We start from the raw sequence: 17525 nt of genomic DNA on the forward strand, positions 1-17525 counted from the left end.
TCAGTCGACTGAGGACTTGTGTGAAATGCTGGTAAATGGCCTTACTAGTCCTCCGACCGATCAAAGTGCTTTACACTACATGCAAGGTGCAACTGCTCATCAGAGACAGAAACTAACACAATCACACACACTCTTGCCCAAGAGCACTTTGGCATGCAGACTGGAGGAGCCGGGGATCAAACGGCCGATCTTCCAATGCCACAGCTGCCCCAAATTGGTCAACGTCGGGCATCTTTCTCCATAGGCCATCTTTCTACAGTAAACACACTCTGGAGGTCTGTCTTCCACTGCATCCATCCTGAGGTTTGACCTGTCAGCAGTGTTTCTCTATTGAAGTTGGCTTATGGTCAATGTGTTTTACCAGTGGGCAGTTTACTTTAAATAATGTCAAGAAGATGGCATGAAAACGGTCAGACTGGAATGAGAAAGCCCCTGAAACAGTGTTTCGTAAACATCCTGGGATCACTTTTTATTTGAAATTAAAACCATGTCTGTCTGAAAAAATTCACAGTTTGTAAGGACAAAAGGCTGCGTGTCTCTTGTGTGGTCTGTCTGATGTCCTGTCATCCTGCCAGTAAATCCGGCTATTGTTGTTCTCTTTCTTAACGCAAAATGGCAAAAACTAGCAATCACAAAACTGCCCGAGAAGTAAGTAAGTGGAATATTAGATTTTAGTCAGAGGTGTATAAAGCATAGATGTCATTTACACTGGGGACGCTGGGGACATGTCCCCACCACTTTTTGAAATGGCTGATTTTGTCCCCACCACAAGCATAATTTGTTAAAAAACGTTCTGACATACAACTTGCCGTTAAATAACAAATGAAAATGCCTTTAGAAAGGTTTGCACATTAAGAAAACATGCAATGCAATTAAAATATAGAAGAAAAAAATATGCATTGTCCAAAAAAAGTAACTTAAACCAAAACAAACAAGATACTGATTATAAAATAACCTCAAAACATGCAGCACCAATCAACAACTTAAACAACTTCTGGACTCTTTTTGGCCAAGTTTTCCGTTTTCTCCCTGTGAACATGACAAAAGAGGAGGGAAGTGGGAAGGAGGAAGACTAAATCATGCCTACATGTGTTGCCTCAGCGGGGATGATATTAAATGAGAAAAGTTGATCTACAGGAGAAACAGATCTGAAAGCTACACAGAACGACTGAGAGCTGCAGTGACTTATATTCTATTATATTTATATATTTTCAAATGTCACCTGCCACCTGAATTTTGTGTTTCCTTTTCCATAAATAAAAACATTTCCACCATAAACTGGTGCAGAAACTTTCACCAGAATGCCCCCAGACCCCCCACTTACATATATTGGCATTGAGGATGTCTTTAAAACACTGTTTAAGGATCTTTCGTCTCGTTCTCGTGAACGTAATATCGCGTATCGTGATATCTCGCAAGCTAAGTATCTCTTCACACCCTTAATCTGAGCCCCTACCTCCCCGCCACTTTTCAACACAAAGTGACGTCCTTGGTATAAAGGTTTGCTAATTATGCAGTAAGGCACCTTGGATTAAAATAACAACGTTAAAGTGAGATAACGTGACTTTTGCACAAGTAGATTCATTAAGTCAACAAACTCACTCGGTAATGTCAGTTACACAGCGGTTCACTAACACAAGCAAGCATTAGCCACCACATGCTACTGACTACAGGTGCATTTTATGGCTTAATTCTTCTACTGGATTCCTTCTACAAGGTAGTGAAGGATCATGCTACGTTGGTTGCGTACAAAAATAATTCAAACATTGACAGGTTAGTTCAAATTTGCTTAAACAAAAGGGTTCCTACACTGCACAGTTTCCAGCGAACAATTGTGTTTTTATCCCTTTCTTCCACCAGGCATACACTAATATACAAATATTTTAAGCAACTGACAGCAATCTTGATTGTTGTTATCACTCTTGGACAACAATTAACATTTAAATAATAGTTTATTGCTCAAAATTTTTACTTATCTATCTGTAGGTGATCAGATTTTTAGGGCAGTGGCATCTCCCATACAAAAGAAAGAAACTAAGAAAAAAGGACGTCCAGAACTTGGGACAAAGCAGACAAGCTGAAACCAACAAAGACCGGACAAACCAACATAAAGATGCATAGATTGTTCCAGTTGCTGACAGAGGTGTGCGGGACTGTAGAGCCCACAGAGGGAACTGGAGGCGAATGAACTAAAATGAAGCAAACTAAAACTCTTTGTTTACAGGTACGTCTCCCTCTGTAACACACGAGTAACATCATCGGCCACTGAAGTTAGCGAAATCATTATCAGAACGACTGGCAGCGACTGGATCTGAAACTTCAGATTCATATTTATATATCAAACACTATATGATTTTATCTGCAGACTAACACCAACTGACCCAGACTGGAACAGACCTGTTCCAACTTGGTCCCATCTGTCTTCACGCCTTGCTTTAACTCACCTGATTGATTTTTCTCGTGCACATTGACAATGATGAGATGGATAGGTGGTTTGGCTGATGACTCCCCATCTACCGGAAGGGCCAGTGATTGGTAGGGGTCGAACGTCGCTGTAGCCTCAGGGGTGACATCCTCTTTAAAAACAACTGCGGGTTGATGCCCCACCTGTCCGGTCTCGTCTGGGATGCTTGGCTCTGGGGTGAGAACTTCTGGATTGACCACTTTTGAAGTGATCGCTAGAAGCTGCGATGGTGCTGATGTGGTTTCCACCCACACCTGTGTCGGGGTCACCACCGCTCCCACCTCACTCCCACTAGCGCTGTCACCGCTGCTGCTGATCTCACCTTGGCCAGACCCCGCCCCTCCCCCATGACTGATGTCAAGGTGTGGAGGCCGCGAGCGACTGGTGGGTAAGACAGGGAGCTGCAAGGGGGACATACTGTCTCCTCTAACTGGTATTGACTGTACCTGGTTTGAGTCTTTGAAATCTTGAAGGTCATAGTCGTCAGACATCGGGGTTGGGCTCTCAGAGGCTGTGGCATGAGGGGAGGTGAGTCTGTCCCATGGTGGTCTGGTGAGGCTGTGTGTGGTGCCTCTGTTGGTGAATAGGTGACAGGGTCTGGTATTCTTGCTTGAATTTCAGCTCTCACAGGGTCTAAGAGTGGTCCGGGTGTTGGAGTGCGGGGATTGTTTGTGGGGCTGTGTGCAGCTGGGGGACTTGTAGTAGTTGGCTCTGGTAGTTTAGCTGTAAGAGAGGAAAACAAAGCCAGTGGAGAGTTCAGAAACTGAGATTTGCTAACCGTCTGTTCACCATGTTAGCTTAGTGTGTTAGCATGCTAACATTGCTACTGAACAGCGTACAGCTGAGGCTGATGGGAATGACATTAGTTCTGCAGGTATTTGGTCATAAAGCAAAGTGTTGGACACATTAGGTGTGTTCGAGATGACTGCGGCTGATTTTCGCCGGCTTGATAGTCTAACGTGAGCTGCAGGCGACTGCAGGGCCAGGGTATAAAAATGGCGCCGTCAAGTCGGACACATTCTACCTGCATGAGCGTACTGTGAGCTGAGATCAATGACTGATCTTGCGGCATTTGCAAAGAAAAATGCTGTGAGACCAGACAAAAGGTGGTTCCAGGGCCGTTAAATAAGTATAAGTAAGTAAATAATAATTATTTAACGGCCCTGGGTGGTTCCAACTTTGTGCAGCCGGAGAAACGCAACTGCGGGGGCTGGACTCAGCTTCTGCAGCCGCCTTGCTCCCGCGAGGTTTGAATGTCATGCGCCATGGTGATGTGCAGCAGCGCCCGGCGAAAGTCGGACACCAACATGTCTTATTTTAAGTCCAGCATGCATCACGTTAAGTCAGCGCTGCGCAGCGACACATGAACTATTAACATGTTGACCTGTTGATGGCGCTAGATTAAAAGTCAGGGGATCACAAACGTCAGTAGCATTCATGACATGCATGGCAATCCAGTCTGGTTCTTTGATAAAAAGTCAAAGGTACGAAGATGCAGCTCTGATTCGAGTGTCTCTGACACAGCAATGGCAGCTAAGGCTGATGGGTAGCGTAGTATTAGGAGCAATCCTGATGGAAAAACAGGACATCCCAGAGTATAAATTTAGAAAAACCATAGTGACACCCATTTTGCAATTCAGTTTAATTTTACCGCATGTCACCCCTTCTCTGTCCAGGTAAATCATGTCCTGTATACATGCCTAGCATCACTTTTTCCCACCTCATAAGTCACTGAGGTTTATTTCCATTTGGTTGATTGAGATTGTATTTTCATCATTCTTCCCGTAACAAGTTTCATGAGCTCTCTTATCAGAGTCTTAAATATCTGATGTCCAAATGTCATACCACGAGCTCAAATGGACCCAAACTGTACACTTAACTATAACTTGATATATCACGTTAAGACTGATACTGGCTGCCTAAAGAGGTAGAAAATCACCCTAAAAACTCTGTGGCATGCTTTGAGAAACGTTCCAGTTAATCAGCCGTATCCAAGACAAAATGTTTACAGAATGAATCAGTATTGTTACAACACCTTAAAAAAAGAAAACTGGACAATCTGGAAAATGCTAATCATGCAGCTGTCAGACTGCTGATAGCTTAAAGCAGGCTATAAAAGGACATGTAGCAGCTTTGATTTTTGAAACATGAAGTCACCTGTCAAAAACTGAAAAGGGCTGGAGACTGCTGGGGCAGTGGCATGAGAATAAAACGAGTCTCTAACGAAGGCCTGAATGTGGCAGGAAAAACCTTCTTTAATGGAAATGATGTCTGAACAGAGAAGACTTTACTTGCTAGCTAACAGACATTATTTTCTAGCTCTCACAGTGAACTGAAGATAGTTTCTTCCTTTCTACTCTAAACACACCTTATTTACAATTCTGAGCAGACCATAAGGCTTTTGTTGTAAAGACCTCTTCAAAACAGCCTGTGACGCCCGCAGAGATTTATATCTCATTATGATGGAATACATACCATATGAGAAAGGAGAGGAAATAGGACTCCTAAACACACACACAGTGCTCTCCTTTGTGCAGGTCTAAGTGCTGAGTTCGTATAGTGAGTGCCTTGGGAGAAAGCAGCAAGGTTTGAATGTCACTGACATAATGCTTTAATAAACTCTACGTAACTGACTCCCCTCCATCCATACCGTAGGTGGGGTTCCCTTTTTCTCTTACACGCTCTTGATTTTCCACTCTTCCTTCTATACTCTCCTCTTCCTCATATACTATCCAGTGGTAGAAGTACATTAACTCAAGTATTAAATACAATTTAGAGGTACTTTACTTGAATATTTCCACTTTATGCTACTTTATACTTCTGCACCAACTAAATTTCTGATGGAATATTGTGCTTTTTACTTCACAAAATTTATTTGACAGCTATATTTACTTCTTAGCTTCATTTAGATTAGGATTTTATGTAATATGATACATTTTAAAATAAAATGTATTAAACCAGTGTTTCCAAACCTTTGTGGATTGTGACTCATTACAAAAAACAGGAGCAGCCGTCCATATTTAGCGTAACATTAACCAAAACTTCTGCAAAATAATTAATGCATGTTTCCATCCACTACTGTAATGTGAATTTTGGGAGTTATTAAGATAAACAGCTGGTGGAGCTAATGCTCCAGTCGCTGCCGTTTTCAACAGCTATAGTTACGTCATACATTCACTTCAGATTAGGATTTTACAACAACATTTGATAAGTTGGAGGTGGCGGTGGCACCGTAGATAAGACACCTCTCTGGTGTGAGAGATCCAGGTTCGATTCCCACTGTGACACCAATGTGTCCCTGAGCAAGACACTTTACCCCTAGTTCCTCCAGAGGTGTGCGACCTCTGACATACATGCAATTGTAAGTTGCTTTGGATAAAACACAGCGAGATGACGTCTTTGAAACAGCTGCAGTCAAAGCTCAAATGATAGAAAAACATGTGGAGAAAATTATGGAAATTAGACATTTCTGTTAGTTTCATGTGTTAATGTGAGGAAGGTTAAAACCTTCTCATCACTCCACACACATCTGATGTTTTCAGCTCTTCATAAGTACTTTAAATATCATTTTATACTTTGGTTCTAACTTAGAGTCTCTAGATTTTAAGTAAAGTGAGTCCTTCTTCCTCCACTTCACATACTGAAGGTGTTTATTGCCAGTTGGCCTGCAGGATTAGCTGAGGTCTGTTCTGGTCTTTCACACCGCGAAGGAGACCCTGGCTGCATGTTCAGCCCTGCCCAGATATGATGTCATGTGTTTAGCGAGTTGCAGTCATCTGGCTGCACTGGGGTCCGTCCTAATACTGTCACTTTACTGTACATTAACTCTCTCCTGCAGCTCTGCCACCTCGTGTAATGCTTGGCAGAACAGAGCGGTCAGGTTCAGAAAGTACCTTCACATTGCCAAACATGTGCCTGTTTGCAATTATACCCACTGTGAAGAATCCTACTTGAAGTGTATAATAGGTTCATTTGCAGCGCACCTACTTCACACTGCACAAACTCACCTCTCTTATAAAAGTTTGTATTTTTGAGTGTTTTTTAATGATGATTTTACTTTCGGGAGAACCAGATCTGCAGTCCCCCTTCCTTTCCACCGTCTCCTCCCTCTGTCTGTCTGTTTGGGCAGGGTCCAGCTGTGAAGCATTAGGGACCTGTCCCGTTTCTGCTGTATCTGTGCGCAGAGTGCATGAGTTGGGTTTTCCCCTCATAAAAAAACCTGCGCTACCATAAACAGGGCAGTGAGGGTTTATTCTTCTCTTGTTTGGGTTTGAGTGCTGTTTGTTCTTTGTCATCCCCCTCTGCTGCCACTTCTATACGCCCTGCAGCTTTTAAACGGCTGGAGATTGCGGCTTGTTTGAGCTGCAACACACCTCAGCGTTTACGCTTACAGTTTTCAAGTGACTTCATGAGTCAAACGTGTCTGTGATGTGGACGTTGGAAGGAGGTCAGACTGGGGTTTGCAGAAAAGAGAAGCAATGTCCTAAATTTGTGCCAGTGCTGAAAAAAGTAAGGGAGGAAACCACTGAATCTGTAGAGACCCAGTTAGTGTTAGTTAACCAGAGGGGTTGAACTTAATCTGATGGATCTTCAGATGATTTATAGTTGAGTTATTTTATTGTGAAACGCTGGATAGTTTTACCCCCTCATGCCTCTTAAAATTCTTCTAATGCAATCTGAGGGCCAAAGAAAATCACTCATTGCTTTATACATATTGTGTTCAACCTATGAAGCTGAAATTCAGCTTCTCTGGGCTGCATGTAGGAGAACACTAAAGGCTGAATCGAAAAGTGAAAACGACAGGAAACCTCCAATGTGGAGTCAATTTTGTTGCCCATTTGTTGATTTAGACTCTGAGATACTTTGTTTGAAGCACACTGAAGGATTTACTTTTCAATGTTTACATGTTTACGTTTGAGTGACTGAGCCCTCTAGTGGCCATAAGAATTATGAGTTTTGTCTGTTGGGCGCAAAGGAAACACATTCTCACTACCAACTCGTCACATCTGGACGCTTCCTCAAGACCCCTTGGGTACCTCTTTAACGTTGTCTTTCGACGTGTAGGGTCAAGTCGGCGACAAAAACTATGCAATGTCTGGTCAAGTTAGCAATAATAAATATGCAACATCCAGTTTACCTTTCAAAATAAAACTAGTAGTTAATAATGTAAAATTTGGTTTGGTTTAGGCAACAAAACTACTTGGTAACGGTTAAGAAAAGGTCTTGATTTGGCTTAAAATTACATTACTTACGTGACTAACTTTACTTTGCGTAACTTGAGTTACTAATGTGACCTAAATAAAAACATTCAATGTTAACTTTTTGTTTCACATTGCAACGAACACCAGTCTCCTGACTGAAAGTTGGGTTTATGGCCCACCATCCACCCCAACCACCTCCTTCCTCAGACTTTTATGTTAAATAACCTACACCTACCTAAATGACAAGAAATGAATATATTTCAACGCACTGCGGAGGCCCTTTGTGCGTTACAAACTGACGTCAAGGGCCATGCGTCCATCTGGAACGACTTGGGAATGAGAACAGGTTGGCAAAGGAGGAAACACTGTGACTATGAAGTGGCTGGCACTGATAAACGATATCGTCCTAATGATGAGGAGTCAGATCAGAAACCCCCCACATGATTAGTTCAAACTGACAATTCATTAGGAAGACGTCACACTTTTCTCCCCCTTGCTTGAGATGTGTAGAAGTACAATACTTGCCCATTCAGGAATTCACATCTTAAGAGAAAAACTTTATGCAACCAGACACAGATTTAGTGTGCAAAGAAAGCCACTAACCACGTAGGACAATAATGTCATCACCTGTCCGTCACCCCCTCCATCTTTTTATAACCCCTGCTGTTCTGTGTCTGCACACTGATGAAGCTGTCCCTTCATGCTGAAACGTTTTTAAAAACCTACAGCAGGATTCACTTTATACAAGCTATACTGGCCTTTAAATATCAAGGGGGCAAAGTAGGATATCTTCTAGTCATGTCTCTCCTTTGATATTACAAATATGCCTGATGATGGGAGAAGTTATTATATAGACATTAGGGGAAAATAGCAGCAGAGTTGTGTTTGAGTCTTACCCTTGAAGCAGAAAGCGCCGTGCCTGTCGGTGGGGTTCGGGTAGCCGGTTTGGTTTTGATACCTGTAGAGCGTGCGAACCCCCAGCAGGCCTCCTCCGCACTGAGGCCTGGGGACGGTGACAGGGTAGCGGACGCTGCCGTCGGAGAGCCAGCCGTGGTCGCAGCGGTTCAGCCCCGCCCTCCAGGCTGCGAACAGCTGACCCGGCGACGCCAAAACGGCATCGTGCTTCTCACACTCCTCTCTCGCCTCCTGCAAGGTGAGCTGGCCGGTGACAGAAGGAGGAAAGAAGACCTCGCCTTCACACAGAGGAGACAAACAAATAAAGTAATAAAAAAAGGTTTAGTGTGTTGCTTCTGTAGTTAAACTTAAAACGTCAGGATAAATCATTAAGAACAAAAACAAAGGAGCTCCCTGCACAAACAATGGGGATTAGTGATTGGTCATTAGATACACACAATCACATCTCAAGTGAACAAGCAGCTAAAACGTAAATGTGCCTAAAAAGTCGTCGTTAACTTCTCCCTCAAAGTTTTTACATCCACAGTTTTATACTTATTATCAAAGAATCTGGTATATTCTGAATTACTTGATCATCTTTGGTAGGCTACTGTTGGGTAAAGGTTGTTTCCAGCTGGTGATTATTAAACTGACTTCAATGTTTATCTAACCCTGACTTCAGTTCAGTGGTGAGGTTTTTTTCTCACACACCTGATTGTGACAGATTGGGCTTTCTGACTCGACTTTTCCCAACTTAAGAAAATGTTTTTTTTTTCTTTTTTGGCAACATCTAGCTGCTAGATGAACCTCCTATATGGAAGAGCCAATAGAGCTCCGAAGGTCACCAATTAAAACGCTGTATCATGTTTGTTGAATACAAACAGAAATGTAAATGTGTGGTTTTAGGGGGAGTTATGTGCTGGAACTATTTATTGGCGAACGACAGGGAACTAGTGGGGAAGCTGAAAAGTATTGGGGACATAAGGGCTCAGTTTAGGGGTGGTACAATACACTTAGCTCACAAGAGGTGATGATGCACATTATTGGGGTCACAAGAACATGATGAGAAGATACTTTAACACTATTTTAAAGAAATATTCAGTGCAGAGATATATGAGTGGGAGGGTATGGGGATCTTCCCCTAGAAAATTTGGAGCATTAAACACTTCCAACAAAGTTTTGGTGGAAATGTCTTTATTTATAGGCTCTAAGGGAAACCCAAAATCCAGGTGGCAGATGACAATTAAAAATTTAAAAATATAATTGAATATAATGCAATAATTAGTAGCTTGTTTTTTTAGCTTCTTTTTTGTAAGTGCACATTTATGTCTTCTATATTTACATTGCATGTTTTCTTTTAGTGTAAATAAACCTTTCTCAAGGCTGGTTATCAGAAAATGTTCTTACAAATGCTTTTAAAAAGTGTGGGGACAAAATCAGCTATTTCAAAAAGTGGTTGGCACATGTCCCCAGCGTCCCCAGCGTACATGACACCTATGGTTAAACCGTTATTCATCAAGAAATAGTTCCAGCGTGCAACTCTTTCTTAAAAGGTCAAACTACGGTTTTCACTTTTCTGTTTGTGTTCAGACTGAACAAAGGAGATGCTGGAAGGTGCATTTTTGAACAGGGCCACGCTAGCTGTTTCCTCCTGCTTCCAATCTTTATGCTAAGCTAAGCAAGGCTAACCATGTTCCGACTCCAGCTCTGAACTGAACACACAGACATGAGATTGATATGTTAAACTATTAATTTAAAGCAGTGGTTTGCAAACTTTTCTCTGTCACGCCCCCTTTCAGAAGCCAAAAAATGTTCATGCCACCCCACCCCAGCAAAAGAGGATTTAATTTTTATCAGTCATTAACAATACGGGCGAGTGGAATAAACAAGATTCAGGTTAGCAAAATAGCCTTGCTAGCATCAGAGCACTTTTGTTTGTTTATGTCACCGCATGAATCACATTCATGCAACTTTAGGTCCCCTCAACATTCATGACCCCCCTGAAGTGTCTCAACGTCCCCCCAGGGGGGCCCACTCCCCAGTTTGAGAACCACTGCTTTAAATGTATTTCTCTGTACTTTGTGTTTACCGTGTAGTTTATCTACGTAGCAGTACACGTCGTATTTCTCTGTGAGGGTGCGGATGCCATACGTTCTCACTCCGGGCCTGTTCATTAGATCCCCTGTGCAGCCGGGACGGGGCACTGTGATTGGGTATCTGAAACAACAATAAAAGGTATCACACAAAGTTTTAAAGTAAGGGCTAATTTAGTAATTTCTGTCCATTTGAAGTGAAAAAAATCTGACACTGCTTTTTACTCCTCTGCATTTATCAGACAGCTTTAGTTACTAGTTACGTTTAGTTACAAGTTACTTTTGCAAACAAAATATATGAAACCAAACTGTAAAGTACGGCTGAAACACTTAGTCTATATATATATATATATATATATATATATATATATATATATATATACACATATACAAATACATATATAAAAAATCCCTTTAATCATTTTGATTTATTGTTAATAATGTTGAGTTTTGGACTGTTGGTCACTTTGAACTCTGGGTAACTGTGACGGCAGAATCTTTACAAACCAAACAATCAATCAATTACTGAAGAAAATAATCCAGAATAAAAATAATCATTAGCTGCAGTCTGATACTAAACAGTTCAAAATGAGCTCCAGCTCAGCAACTGCAGCAGAAACATCCTGCTTTCCATTAAGGATGAGGGATAATAAGCTGAGGAGAGAATATATAATAGTACAACAGGAACAGGGGACATTTTACTGCACAGAGTACTTTTACAGCGTGGTATTTGTACCTTTATCTAAATAAAGGATCTGAGCAGTTCCTTTACCACACACACCTGACTGACTGGTCGGCGAGCCAGCCTGCGTCACATTGGTCGAAGCCGTCTTCAAAAGCAGCCATCAGCTGTTTAGGTGTAGCGATGGAGGAGTCCACAGAGCGACACGCCTCCAAAGCTTCAGAGAAGTCCATGGAGTAGCGGCTAGTGTTAGCTCTGTAGTGGAACACCACACCTGGACAGGAAGGAATCAGGAAAGTACATTAGATACAGAGTAGTTAAGTGTGAGGGACCTGAACTGTAAATCCCCAATTCTGTATCCTCAAAGTTCCTTGGTGAACACGGGATTCTCCTGGATGATGTAACGATCATATATGTTAAGTTCTGACCATCAGGTGAACTTTCAGCTTTGTTTCTGAGAAATCAGGTGTTTGTATGCCAGTTTGTTTTGGCACTTGGCTCTAAATACTACGGTACCCACAAGGCTCAGCAGCTGTTGGAGAAGAAGCCAGTCACAGGTGCAAATGAGAGTATTAGTGGCTTCATAACAGCTTTGTTGTTGCCGAAATTGAACCAGAATTTGAAAATAAATTTTCAAGTAAAACTATGTAACTTTTACAGAAACACACAATGATATTATATATCATATATATCATGGTATGATGAAATGGAAATCCTGCTCTGTAACTTTACGGCATCAGAAGTGGAGAAGAGCCATAACGTTAGAAAAGTGACTCAGTAATCAAACTTAAACAGCAGTATTTATCTAAAGTTTGCAAACATTAGCCACCATAAGCTTCAGCAGCCTGTTGCACCAACTGTGTGTAAGTTTAAACTTCGCCTAATGTAAATTATTACTATGTTATGATTCATGCATTACTAAAATAAAACCAATTGCACAACAGATATAAGTTACAACATAACTCTAAGTTACAGATGCTTCAGGGTCGGTGTAAATCATAAAATGTCACAGAAGTTTACTCGCTGATGGTGAAACTGCTGTTTTTCTGACGCACAGCATTCATTTAGCAACAGTAATTTATTTAAATGATATTTTAATGACTCTTATCTTTGATCGCTGATTGGCCACTTGCCTTACTTATAGACTTTACGCCCAAACTATTTTTGACTCTTCCGAGCTCTCCGGGTTCCTCCCACAGCACAAAGACATGCAGGTTGGTCGGTTTCATGTCCGTCACCTAACATTGTCTACAGGAAATTAGGATGCAACTTTCTCACTAGATTTGGTGACCCCTTTTGGGACAATTTAGCTAAAGATGCAGACAATTACAGGACAGTATAGAGAAACACAAGCCAGTCGGCTATTTCAGCTGTCATCCTCGGACTATATGTATCTGTTGTCTTGTGTCATTAGGTCCTTTATTTTCAGCTGGATGGGAGGATTATTATTTCTAATCTGCGAGGATGTCCTGGCAGAGCTGCAGGAGGATGTGAATAGATGACTGGGCTGTTAAATGGAGAGTTGTGTGTCAGTCATAGGGAGCGTCTTTGTCTGGAGCTGCTCAACAAAAAGTCCTGTTCAGTCTTTATGTGGAATCTGTGTAAATGTCTGGGAGCGGGAGTTGGATCACTTGTCAGATATTCTTCCACACAGCTCTGTGGAGTTTCCCCCAGATGAACTCTGATGAACTACAGTGCAACATATGAAGTGACTTTCATATACAAACCAATCACTTGCTGCCTCGACTAGCTTATTGAGAGAATTAATTAGCAGCAATTTTGATAAAAGACTATTTGTTTAAGTCATGTTGTCAGACACAATTTCTCTGGTTCTAGCTTCCAAATTGTGAAGATGTTGTTGTTTTTTAACTTTTCTATGAAAACAAGCTGAATATCTTTGGGTTTGTTGGTTTACAGGGTGTCAACTGTGGTTTAAAAGACTACATGTAATGTAAAAGGAGTCGTCATAGTGACAAACAGAGCGTTATCTCCCGATGCTGCAGTTTCCATCAGCTCAGAGTCTTTAAGCTCATTGTTTTAATTTTACTTTTAATTTAGCCTCATAGCTGTAATCAACCTTGTTTCCAGCAGCAGCTGTTTTCTGAGAAAAAAGCTGTAAAAAGCCTCTGTATGTGACGAGCTCAGCAGCAAACAGTAGACAGACACCGTTATTTCCCTCAGGTGGTGGTGGAGACCAAACACAGAGCTAAAAGAGAGAGAATACTGGACTTTGATTCATCAGGTGACACAAACATGACTCAACATTAATGATCATGTTGCTCTGTAACTGCTGGATGTGCAAATAACCAACTTCATTCAGGGGAAAATAATATGTCAGTGATGTGGTTACAGCTTGTTCCAATGCCCCAAAGCGGTCAGTCGCCGAGCTAAATGCTTCAGTTCACCAGCTAGTCTCTGCTGCTTGGTGCTGAGCAGGTAGTGTAAGGTGGCCTTTTACAGCTTGTTTGATGGAAACAGCTGCTGCTGCTGGAAATGAGGCTGATGAACCAAAACAGTAAAGTTGTGGGCTGTAAAACCGAAAAACAACGAGCTGGAAGACGCTTAAACACTCGTTAGAGCAGCAGAGTTGGGGATAATCCTCTGTGAGTTCATCAATATGAGCTACTTCTTCCACATTACACAGAGTCTGTTAATCCAATGTTAATATAAACATATTGATTAGTGCAGCTTTAGAGAAAAAAAACATGTGCAAAGCAGGAAGGCCTCTGCCAACTCAGTACATCTGGATTCAGTCGCTGAACACGTTTGTAGACTCCTGATATCGACCTATAAAAGTGCAGAATTGGCAGAGTGCTTTTGTTTTACTCACCGGAGACGTTGAGGCTCACGGTGTCCTGAGTTTCCTCCATCCCCTGCATGATCTCACAGCGGTAAAGCCCTGCGTCGCTGGCCCTGAGCAGCACCATCATCAGAGAGGCATCCCCGACGGACCACGGATGGCTGGGCACCGACACCCTGCTCCTGTATTTCTGCCCCACCTTGACCACTCTTCCCTGGGCCACCAGCACCACGGTCTCCCCCTCCCGCTCCACCTTTGACCACTTGATCCTCACCCCCTCCTCAGGACTGGCGTGAGGGGCGTTACCGGGGAGCAGAGGTCCTGGCGTGGTTGTGTGTGTGCTCTGTGATGGAGAAACTGACATTGTGGAGAAGTGGCACGGCAGCACCACCCTGCCTGCCAGAGAGCCGGTCACAGAGGGGTTCTTCTCCACCGTCACAGAGTGTGGTAACGCTGGAAAACAGGATCCTGCATGAGTACATGTGTGTGTCAAACACGTTGTTCTTTTTACCTAATCCAGTCTGACACTGAACATCATGACCAACCAACTGCCCAATCTCTCTCTGTCATATCGATATTTTCATCCCTGAACAATAGATTTGCTTTTTTGCTTTTTAGTGACACAAACAAGATATCTGAGACAACTTGCTCAAGGCTGCACAGAGTTTACAGACTGTTATTAACTCCTTAGTTCCTTAATTAACAATTATTAAATCTCAGGACAGCGGAGTCGCTCACCAGCTTCCACGTGACACTGAAGACTCACTTGTTGACCTGGACTCTGCAGAGCCTCCCTCCTTAACCCCGCCTCCAAAAAACCTCTTACTCACTTGTATGTTTGTACACCCTCTCTCTTAAAAATAGTACTTGCCACTGTGTAGCATCTTTAGCCTAGCTATCTTTGATGACTACCAGCATTGGCTGACCTAATAATGGCAATTATGAGTGCTTGAAACATGTTCTATCAACATTCTTACTCTCCCAAAATCGATCTATTGCTTTTTCACTTCCGAAGTCAATTTGGACAAAAGCGTCTGCTACAAGCCCGAAATGTAAAAGTAAAATGTACAAATTAAAACTAATACGTTATGATATATTATTATAGATTAAACTACCCAGCAGCATATAACGTAATTAAAATGAAATACACCTTCACCAGCTGCAACATTAAAGTGATGATGAACACATACTCTAGTACGGGTCATTCTGTACAATGAGTACTTTTTACTTTTGCTACTTTGGGTATATTTTGATGCTACTACCTTTGTACTTTAACTTAAGTAAACAGTAATTCTACACTGATGTACGGCTTTGGGTACTTCTTCCACCCCTGGACTTAATGAAAGATCATCACAGGAAAAGAAGACATCTTTATCTTTTCAGTCATTTACTTGGAATAAATGCAATTTCTCCAAACTGATGTGAAACACAATGGACACATGATGTAAGACATAAAGCAGTTTTCATAACAGGCCGTGGAGGAGTGGCTGCAGCTTTCAGACTTGTGTGTGTATGTGTGTAACCAGGGATTACTGGAAAGCATGTGTTCAGAGTGAATGTGTCTGGTGTTGGAGTAATAATCACTTTCCACCTTGTCAGTCTTGGACCTGCACTCTGGCTCATGTGATATTACGTCTACGTCAAGAGGGAGAGAGAGAGAATGACGAAGGGGAAAAGAGGGAGACGGGTGACAGAGTCTGGATTTGGGTTCCTGTAACTTTCTGCTGGACTCGACTCACCTGGCTGAGGACGAGCAGAGCACACACACACCAGGCAGAGCAGGTGTGTGAGGATGTGTGGAATCATCTCAACACGATCTGTAGAAACAGAGAATCAGATTATAAATGATGCTGATGAGAGTCACGGTGGAAAGTAACTAAGTACTTACAATTTTGGGGTACTTAACTCAAGTATTTCCATTCCTATTTACTCTTTGCTTCACTACATTCATCTGACATAAAGCTGCAAAAATTAGTCAATTGACAGAAAATTACTTTTTAATAATTGATCAATTGTTATTTTTCAAGACAAACATTTATTGGTTCCAAAGTCTCTGAATGGAGCATTTGATGCTTTTCCATTTCCAAAAAAGATGATAAACTGTTTAAGTTCAGGACTGTTGGTCAAACAAGCAGTTTAATGTGTTGTGGAAACATATTACTAACACCTAAACACCTAATCAATTAATCAGGAAGCTGCAGATTCATCAACATCCTTTATTTTTATTAAATAATGTAAATTTTATTTTACATTTCAAAACTAAAAACTGCTGGACACACAAGCTGCATCCTCCCTCATTAAGAAGTCTATTCTCAGTGTTTGTAACCTGGAGGTTTCAAGTTTCATCCTGATTGGCTCCAAACTTGTGATGTCATAAACCATCAAAGTGAAGCAACAGGACAAAAAATTAAAGCACTTTAAAAAGCTTCATACACAGTAAAGAATCAGTAATAATTATTAAATTTTATAATATGGAACAACAAAAAACTGGCAGGGACAGTTCTGCTGCATAATGAGTACTTTAATTTAGCTGATAATACTTCTTTAAATGCAGGACTTTCACTTGTTATGGAGTATTTTTAGATGTTGGTGTTGCAACAATTATTTTCAATAATCTGTGTGAGATTCATTGATTATTATATTGTTATTTGATGAAAGTTTATATTATGAAATAAAACAAAATTGTATTTAATGACTACAAATATCATATTTTGGCCAACACACAACAATATTCTATTAACTACAGCCTAAAACTGAGACACAGATCATTTACATAAGAGAAGCTGGAACTAACAAATTATGAAATGCTGAAATTATTAATTATTAAAATAGCTGCTGATTAATTTCCTGTTGAATCTGAGTACATCTTACACCAATGTATGCACTGTGTAAACCTACTGCATGTACATAAATGTATTCATGACACAATCCCCATAATATTTATTATAAACAAGTTCCTGGAGTTTAACTTGTATATATTTGGACCATAAAAGTTCATTCTTATAGTATATTATGTCGACAATGAACGTGTTCTACGTTAGGAATAAATTATTATTTCTATTATTTTTGACTCTATACTTTTCACCTGACATGCAAATGAGGAAAAAGTTTAATTTAAGGGAAAAGTCTGGATTGATTTAGAGACAGATGTGTGATCACAGCTGTAGGAAGGAGCAGATTAGAGCACAGCTGCGGTGATAAAGCTTATCAAGAGATCGAGTGGTTAAACTGTCAGTGGATGTAAATGGTCCTAATTGATCCCAAGTGTCAATTACTATCAATAGGTCGCTTATCATTTAGTTTATCAGTGTGGGAACATTCCTGCCCACCCAGAAGATCAGCAGCTCCGGTGGCAGAGAGGATGAGAAACACGCAGACTGCTGCATCAACT

General features: G+C 41.3%; 1 protein-coding gene across 2 annotated transcripts in view; it reads right to left on the reverse strand.

Moving 5' to 3' along the window:
* The window catches only part of LOC119914217 (versican core protein-like), a 39834-nt gene that overhangs the window by 21974 nt on the left and 335 nt on the right, over positions 1–17525 (reverse strand). The window contains exons 2-6 of one of the 2 annotated variants that reach the window (XM_038733345.1): positions 15874–15951; positions 14165–14602; positions 11434–11608; positions 10649–10776; positions 8562–8858 (exon numbers count right to left, since the gene is read on the reverse strand). In XM_038733345.1, coding sequence (XP_038589273.1) covers positions 8562–8858; positions 10649–10776; positions 11434–11608; positions 14165–14602; positions 15874–15940 — 1105 coding nt within the window. In that variant the 5' untranslated portion in view covers positions 15941–15951. Of the gene's footprint in view, positions 1–2444; positions 3093–8561; positions 8859–10648; positions 10777–11433; positions 11609–14164; positions 14603–15873; positions 15952–17525 lie in introns of those variants that run through there. The other variant, XM_038733344.1, reaches the window with a different exon arrangement.

Source organism: Micropterus salmoides, unplaced genomic scaffold (genome assembly GCF_014851395.1).
Source record: "Micropterus salmoides isolate LMB-PRFRI ecotype aquatic unplaced genomic scaffold, ASM1485139v1 Ms_hic_scaffold_20, whole genome shotgun sequence".
NCBI lineage: Eukaryota > Metazoa > Chordata > Actinopteri > Centrarchiformes > Centrarchidae > Micropterus > Micropterus salmoides.